Source organism: Egretta garzetta, unplaced genomic scaffold, assembly GCF_000687185.1.
Source record: "Egretta garzetta isolate BGI_Z169 unplaced genomic scaffold, ASM68718v1 scaffold131, whole genome shotgun sequence".
Classification (NCBI taxonomy): domain Eukaryota; kingdom Metazoa; phylum Chordata; class Aves; order Pelecaniformes; family Ardeidae; genus Egretta; species Egretta garzetta.
The window spans coordinates 86,577-95,111 of NW_009258478.1; the positions used below are offsets into that span (position 1 = coordinate 86,577).

The 8,535-nt window shown below is 54.9% G+C and overlaps 1 protein-coding gene across 1 annotated transcript in view; it reads right to left on the reverse strand.

Annotated features, from left to right (window-relative positions):
* Positions 1–33: 33 nt before the first annotated feature.
* RPTOR (regulatory associated protein of MTOR complex 1) overlaps positions 34–8,535 on the reverse strand; it is a 163,041-nt gene continuing 154,539 nt past the window's right edge. The window contains exons 33-37 of the mRNA XM_035899198.1: positions 6,978–7,105; positions 6,806–6,892; positions 3,953–4,069; positions 3,257–3,386; positions 34–1,757 (exon numbers count right to left, since the gene is read on the reverse strand). Of these exons, the coding sequence (XP_035755091.1) occupies positions 1,689–1,757; positions 3,257–3,386; positions 3,953–4,069; positions 6,806–6,892; positions 6,978–7,105 (531 nt within the window). The 3' untranslated portion in view covers positions 34–1,688. The remainder of the gene's footprint in view (positions 1,758–3,256; positions 3,387–3,952; positions 4,070–6,805; positions 6,893–6,977; positions 7,106–8,535) is intronic.

Here is an 8,535-nt window from a genome sequence, read left to right on the forward strand (position 1 = left end):
AGCCAGTATCCGGACGCGCGTACGGCGTTGGCGTGCCGCTTCCCCGCAGCGAGCCAACTCCACGAGCCCTGCGTGGCCCGGCGGCCTCCACGCGTAGAGGAAAGGAGATTATCTGGTGCCTCCGGAGCAGTGACGGGTCGGACGCGCTCCGCAGGCGCCACGGCAGGGGCGAAGCCACCATCCGCAGGACGTTTCTCACCCCTTCCCTCGGCATTTCCTTCGCGGTGAGCCTCATCGCTGGCAGTTTGCTGGGAGCCTGCAGACTCCGTGGCTCCGGTTGGGAGGGAAACCGGGGACTTCTGGACGCAGCAGGTCAACCCTTGTCGCTGCAGTGGTTTTTGCACAGTGCAAGTTCTGTTCTCGGCCAGCTAAACCGCACCTCGGCAGCAGCCACTTGGAAGAAACCTGCCCTCTGGCTCTGCCTACCCCTTCCCCACACCCACCATGGATTTCAAGGGACAGAAACATTCATTATTCAGACAGGGAAGGTGTGGAAGATGGAGCAAGCTTTTCCCTAGACAGCTGGGACGAAGCTGTTTTGCTCAAAGCAGGATGACCTGCTGCCCCCTCCTTCTGTGACTCTCGTGCTCAGACCACGTGTGGTTACATGCCCAGTTCTGCAGGGACAGACAGACGAGCCACGGCCACACAACGTGTGCAGCTGCAGACGCACAGCAGCAAGTGTGCAAATTCTCCTGACCATCACCTTGCTGAATATTAGCGCGTTGGAGCGACATGAAAGCCCGCGGCTTGAACCTGGAGCCTCCCGGGCTGCTCGTGGAGCTCCCCGTGGGCAGAAGGACAGTGACTGTGGAAGTGACAGTGACCGCGATACCCCAGACCTCCCCACCAGCACCGTGTGCGTGGGTGGAAAGTGGTGACGTGAGTGACCTGCTCCAGGCTTGCTGGGACGTTGGAGATGTCCGTTCTCTTTCTTTCCTCTTCTCCCTATACGTGCAACCTTACGGTACGGCGGCATCCTGCCTGGCTCCTGTCATCTCCTCAAGCCCCTGTCCTCGGGATCCCCACCTCCCCTTGCCACCGAGTCGCCTTCTGCCTCTGCTTCCACCGGAGAGGACAGGGTCCGTGCAGAGGAGACGCTCTCCTACCTCCCTTGCCCAGGCTCGGGCGGTGCAGGAGCACGTACGCTGTTCTGCAGATGGACAGCTCGGGTCTCGCTGCCCCGTTGGAGGAATTTCAGTTTGGCACGGGGTAGGCAGCAGCTGGAGGGGTCCCCTGGTCTGGTCGAGCGCACAGAGCTGTAGGTGAGTCCTGACCGCAGTCCTTAAAGCAACCTACGCTCCAGCAAAACAGAGAAACAAAGACTAAACCAAAAAGCCCTGCTCAAGGGTCTTGCCTCATCCAGTCCCTCCAAGCTCAGGAGCCGTGTTTCTAACAGAGAAGCCAACCACTGGAAACAAAAATAAAATGTTCCTTTTCTGCAGCTTTTAGAGGATATAGCTGGGGAAAAAAAAAAACCCAAACAAACAAACAAAAAAGGAGATTGTCTCTCTTCCCCTTGTCAAAATCATCAGTAGCTAAGTCAGAAAAAAAAATATGTTCAAGTTATGGGTTGCAGCAGCAGCCAACACTAAACATTCAAGTCGATAATTTCACTATGTACATCATGGGTGAGACACGGCCCTGCCCGCTGGGACTCCCTTCTCCGGTGCCGCTGCCGCCAGCCGTTATCTGATCCGCTTCTCCACTGAGTACACCGAGATGTAGTAGTCGTTGCTGCCGACTGCCAGGTGAGGCTGCGGAAAGAGCAGAGCGGGGATGAGGTACAGGTGTCGCGCAGGGACGAGAGGCGCCACGGCCACGGTCGGCATTGCCAGCAGTGACGCCCGGATGCTCGGGAGCTCGCCAGTGCATCTGCCAGCGCAGCTCTGACGCCGTTTCTGCCAGCACCTACATCCTCCCAGTGAGTTATATGCCCATTTCAGCCAGAGGGGAAAAATTATGGTGACTATTAGTTGCCAACCGCTAACATAATTTCTCTAAATGACTGCAAATCTGATAGTTAGGAACAGTCGCCGGGCCGGAAAATCAGCATCGCCTCCCCCGAGAGGCCCAGGAACAATCCCAGCCGCGGAGACCCGGGCTGGACAGGGCTCTGTTCACTTGCTTATTTAAAGGGCAAAACATTTCAAATCATTGCCCACTTCTTTCTCCATCCCTGGAACCGCAGGACAGCAAAATCGCTCTTTAGCTTTGGGCAAAGCGGCTTTTCAGAGCCGAGGAGGAGACGAGCTTGCCTTTAACCTAGGGGGGGAAAACTGCCGCCCCCCTCCCTGCCCGGCTAACGCCGGATCGCAGGATGGCACCGCCCCTCCCTCCTCCCCGCCAGGCCCTCACCATTCCCACCACTCTCCCCCATCACATATTAAACGTTTGTGTCTGGATCCGCAGGTCTCTGAAATAACTGCCTCGGTGCTGCCTTTAACCTCCTCCTGTTTTTCCCACCCACTCACGTTGGTTTTTTAGGCTTCCAGTCTCCTTCATTTATTCTCGTCCCCGGGGTGAGCAGAAGTCCATAATGCAGATGGGCACCTGCCTCCTAATTAGGTAGCAACCAGCTCCCCTCTCTAATGACTACGGCAGAGCCACCTCGGCTGTGACACACCCCGACATTGCCTTTCTGCTCTGATTCATTCTAGACTTCCCCAGCTGATGCCTGCGGATTTTGCAGTTCTCTCCTTTTTCTGACGCGCGGTTTTCCCCCCGCACAGCATCAGGGCTTCCTAAAGCCTTACATCAGGCAGCGTAAAAGCAGCCCCAGAGGCGCAGGGGTGAGCCTACCGTCTGCGAGAGAAGAGGCATGGAATAAATAAGCACAGGGAATTTTGCGTGCTGGAAGCGAGAGACCGCACCTCCCCAGTAAGCTCCAGGCAAGTTCACCTCGGACAACTTCTGTGGCGAGAACTACAGAGCTACGCCAGGCTGCAGTCCCAGAGCGATGGAAAGAAATGGGAACAGTCTATCAAGTCGATCCGCCAGTAAAAAGGGCCCAACCGGTGGGAATCCTGCTCTATCCACATCATAAACCAGCAGCACCGCCGGTGTGGTCGTCTGGGACAGCCTGGAGGACAAGCCCTGAAGGACCTGGGCCGAGGTCAGGCTCAGAGCATCCCCAGAGGACCAGGCTGGGGCAGCTTCCCTCTGTGCTGGAGGAGCCTCTGCACCTTTCCCCCTTCCGACACGGACATTAATGAAGACATGCAAATTCCAGAATCCAAACCCAGGGAATACAGACCCAGTGAGGATGGAAAGCCAGGCAGCTGATGGCTCCAACTCTCTGTCCCATAAAACCATCGTAGTATTTGATATTGTTGATCAGCTCCCCGTTTCCATTGTAGATCGCAGTGAACTGATTCATCGAGCCACTGGAAGGGAATCAAGAGCACACGGGGTCACCGCGGATGCTGTGGTAACACCACCGCCGCCGCCCGCAGCCCCCCTGTTATCAGAGAAGTGGCAGTGAGTCCCTGTACGTGGGGAGCCTGGCTTGAACCGTACCTTGGCAACCTCGGGGCAGAGCGATTTACAGAAGGGCCGGAACCGCCGTTACCTGTTACACGGCAGGACCGAGTGGAGAACCATGAAGGGGGGATGCACGCGCTCACCGAGAGCAGATCCCCCGACAGCCCCAGGACACGCGGCTGTGGAGCACTTGCTGGTCCCTACTCAGAGCCCAAAACCACACGTGCCCGGGGATCTGACACAGGAGTCCCAAGACCGCGCGCCCTCGCTTTGAGCCACCGGTGCAGAGGTTTCACTAACGCATGCCAGGGATAAAACTCCTGAGCTGCAAAGATGGGAAAGCAGCTGCGCCGTTTGTGGCGAGGTCAGAACAACCAACAAACCCAACAAAACCCCAGGAATGATGTCTGCAGAGACAAACTGCCCCCTCCGCCCGTCCAGGGATGCAGGCGATGAAGCTAAAACTTACCACGCAAAGAGGTTGGCTTGCGGGTGAATGTCGAGGGCCGTCAGCCCTTTCACTATCTGAAGGACCTTCATGGACTCCGGCATCCGGGGGTCGAAGAACCGCACGTCTCCGTTTACACTGCCAACACAGGAGTTTCACAACGTCAGGCCCAGACCAGATCCGAAAGCCCAGGGAATCGAGCCACGTGCCCGCCTGTGAGCTGAGCGCCTGGATCGGCGAAGGCAGCCAGAGAAGACGCGCAGCCTGGTCTCCTCCGCCAGCACGGCTGCTCGCCCACCGGCGCCGCGTGTCTTTGGTGCGCATTCGGCGCTGCGCACAGCTCTGCCCCTGCCCCCAGCACCGATCCGTTACCGCGTGCATCGCGTACAGCTCGTCGCCGAGTGCCAGGGCCTTTGCTCGTGTCATACTCCATGCACCACGCTGCACGTCAGACCCAAATTCCTTCTCCTTTTCACAGTGGGAAATTGTATTAGGCAACTCTAACCAGACGGGATCTGCCGGCACTGCCCGCTACGCCAAACGCCTGGACACAGCCCACGGCCCTTGCTGTCCAAAGAACGCTGTGGGCCAGGCGTGGCAAACCCTGCCAAGGCTCGGGCGATGCCTCAATCCCATCGATGACTTTATCAGGGAAGAGAGGGTGGGGAAGGCAATGGTGGCAATGGCAAGATATCGTGCTTGGTGGGTCAAGCACCTTTCGAACTCCAATGATTTCTCTTTTTTAAGTGATCTCCCCGAAGCACAGCACTGAATCCCCCGTTAGATGCGAAGCGGGTGCATCTTTTCCCGCAGCCCTGGGACCGAGGATGGAAGATTTTGCTATGGTACATCTGCCCTTCCGAGCTCCTTGTAGGGGACTGGTCAACTGACGTACAGAGAGACAAACAGAAAAGTCAAGGCCAGGTTGGACGGGGCTGTGAGCAACCTGATCTGGTTAGCGGTGTCCCTGCTCACTGCAGGGGGGTTGGGCTGGATGGGCTCTAGGGGCCCCTTCCAACCCAAACCATTCTATGATTCTGTGAAAAGTCTCCTATGCAAATGAAATTCAAAATTAGCTCATCCGATCTTGTTCTGCTGGCAGCAGATGTGAGGCTTTGGGCACCACAACTTTGAAGGTGTTACAGTTTGTTTCCAAGGCACCGATGGCCATACAACCGTGAGTCACCCCATAGTTAAGGGAAGCATAAGGAAGCGTATTGCCTTCGGTTTCTTTACCTCTGGAGTATCGAATGCTGACGGAAGGCTGTCATACAGGATCGCTTACAGCATTACGAGAAGCTGCAACTCCATCTGTCACACAACTCAATTCAAGACAAATCAAACCTGAGGTTGATTTAGGTCCTAAGGACAGGATGGCAATGTTGAGAGAGATCAAATGTACAGGAAATTCATTTAAAGCTTTGAACCTTGCCAGGACTCGCAAATGGTTCTGAGTGTACTGGAAGACCAGGCAAGAGCTTTAAAATGGAAGTGAAGTTCTGTGGCGAGGGACTGCACAGGCAAACACGTCCCAGCTGAACAGTAACGGGCAACAGCAAGCCAACAGCTACGCTACCAAACCAGGATCTTCGGAGGGTGGTTAAGGACCTTTTCGAGCAACGCTGGCAGCCTGGTAAAAGCAGAGCTGACAGTTAATGAGAAGCACCATCGCACAGACCAAAGCGGCTGAGCGCAGCGCGACGTGGTGAACCAGTGGCGGACAACGGAGAGGCGCAGGGTCCGGCCCAGAGCCACAGCCCTGCCTTACAAACTCCTGCCTCTGGTCCAGAGAAGAAGTTTCTCTGAGGGTCACAAGCAATGAGATGCCTTCAAGGTTTTCAGGAAATAGCTGGAGCGAGACCTCGCTACGTCCTAACATTTGCTCTTCTTGGATCTTGCCGTCAACCGAAGGCGAGAGTGAACTGGGAGAAACGGAGAGCAAGGTGGCTTCTCTCGACAAACATCATCCCTTTGGGATGAGACTGGACCTGTCCTTTGAGGTACGACATTCTCTCATACCTCTTCAACCCCAAGAGAAAGCACCACGGGCTGAGAAGGGCACCGAGGAGAGGGGCAGAGCGAGCCTTCAGACCCAGGCTGGCCAAGCGTACGGGCCTGACCCCCGGGATTGCTGGGACAGGATTACAGGAAGGAAGATTAAAAACTCTAATATGTGAGCTCGACAAATCTGGCAGCTGCACCGCATAATCCCCTTCCTGAAAGTCTTAATACATTTTTGCTGGCCCAGCCCCCACCTCAGGAATGTTCTGAATCCCAGAAAATTATGTTTTGTTTTCGTTTTGTAATCAAGAAAAAGAGCCTCTTTGTGTGCAAACAGTGGCTTTGTGACAATAAATTATATTCTGCTGCTCTTTAATGGCCCAGTAAGTATATGCTGCTCGCTCTGCAGTATTTACCAGGCAGCAGAAATGGATTTCTGTGTAGGAAATTGCTAGACAGCAAAGCAATCCGGCGCAGCAATATGCCCGACAGATGCAACATCAACCTTCCTTCTCATGTTCTCTCTCAAATGACCCCACGGAGATGCTGGCAATAAAGAACAACCATAAGATATACTATATCTAGCTTAGGTTTCTGGTTCACTCGATTCCTCCCTCACACGCCTCGTGACAGTGATTTCAGCAGAGACGCCTTCGTGTTTACTCTCAAACCTCACTAACAGGCTTCCAAGGAAAGCTTCACATTTCTTTTTGCCTCCTCTCCCCCAAGTTCAGAGCAGGAGTTAATTACTGAACCAAACGTCCAACTAAAGAGCTTTTCCCTCTTCGCTCCTGAAATACCAGAGGCAGATTTTAAATAGAAAAGCAAACCCTGTTTAAAAGAAAAGAGCTCAAACAGCGAAACCTCTCTTACCTGACACTCATGATGTTGCCTTCAGGATGTTTCTGCAGGTATGCTTTCACCACCCAGGCCGTGTGCTCTCGGTAGGTCATGACACGGCTGAGGAACAAGCAGAGAAACGTTTTGAAGGGAAGGAGGAGGACGTGTGAGGACCCCACCAAACCCGGGAAGGAAGGGCGGTTACCACTCGCTCAGAGCCATCCTCCTGTCGAACACGCGGATGGAGCCGTCACCCAACCCCGCCACGATTAAGGAACGATGGGAATCGCACGAGAGGCTGGTCACACAGCTGTCGGCTCCGGTGGGGATATCCTAGGAGAAAGCACACAAAAACCAAGCTGAGACCATGACGCATCTTCAAGTCTAGAGCCCCGGAGAGCAGGCACGAGTGTCAAGGTGCCAAACCAGATGGACCCCATGTCCTCCTCCTCCTCCTCTCCCCACCCTGTAAATCAGTCCAAAGCCTTCACCCATCACTCAGAACACCGTGACACTGTCTCAGTGTGAAGTTTTCCCTCAGGCTCTCTGGACACAACCAGAAGGGACGGGGGGGTGACCCTGGGGATGACGGTCACTGCCGCTGCCGTGCGTTGGAGCCACAAGTCCTGCCGATCGACCCAAAGAGCCAGGCCCAGGGGGGGAATTCCAGCAAAAACCAGCTTTTGCACATCATTCAGCTTTGTAAACCCAAACGGAGGCAAGGTCTGCTTTGGGAAGGAGGGGTTAATATTACTCTCTGCTAAGAATATCTAATTAGCTGAAATACGTGGCCAGAGGAGTTACTTCTCCATAAACATGCGCAGGCTGTGAACGCCGCTGGAGCGGCAGGGGGGGGGGGGGGTGGTTGGGGGGGGGGGGGCAGACACACGCACCTCTAGAGGGCAAAACGTCGTACCGGCGCGTATAACAGCACGTATAAACCCAAGCATACGGTATGCTACGGGTAATACTGCCCGTGCAAAAAAGGTGCAAAGCTGCAAGGTATCAGCCCTTCTTGTGCAGCAGATCGACACCCAAATAAGTCCTAGGAAGTTATTTAAACGCCTCTCGTGAAAGGAGCTTGCTTTTTTTGTTCTGTCTGTGCCAGACAGAAATTTACTGGGCCCCTAGAAACAATAAAATGATTTTCCCAGAAGGTAGCTCCTTTTACCCGGAATGGCTCCAGTTATCATCGATGAAACCCATTTCTTTCAGCTTCTTTTTTTTTTTTTTTAATTTTCTTTTTTAAACACTTGGTGCTCTTCCTCCTCAGGGCCACGACTGCAGCCCTGCAGAGCCCCGGGGGGGGGTCACAAATGGGCCAAGCTGAGCGCCACCTCCCCCTTGGCCGCGGGCAGTGGCGAGGCAGCTCGGGGGCTCCTGAACAAGGTCGGGGCCCCGCCGGGGACGCGCGGCTGGTAGGCTCAGGTCATCGCGTTAGACGCCAGACACCGCCTGCGCTAAAAACAACGGCACAGGCAAAGGAGACCGGAGCTCGCAAGGAGAGCTGTGCTGGAACACGCGGTGCGCTCTGCCTTCCCCCTTCCTGCTCGCTACGGGCAAAAGAATTGCGTGGAATAACGTCTGCGCCTGTTGTGAGGAAAAACATTTTCAATTAAAATGGGTAAAAAAAAAAAAACCAACCCCTAAGCAGCACCGAAAAAGCAGGGCGACAATCAGGAGGCGCGTGAGAGCCGCCGGAGCCGATTCCACACTTCAATCCCGTTTTTGCTTCCGTGCCCGTTCACCTTCCCCAGCTGCTG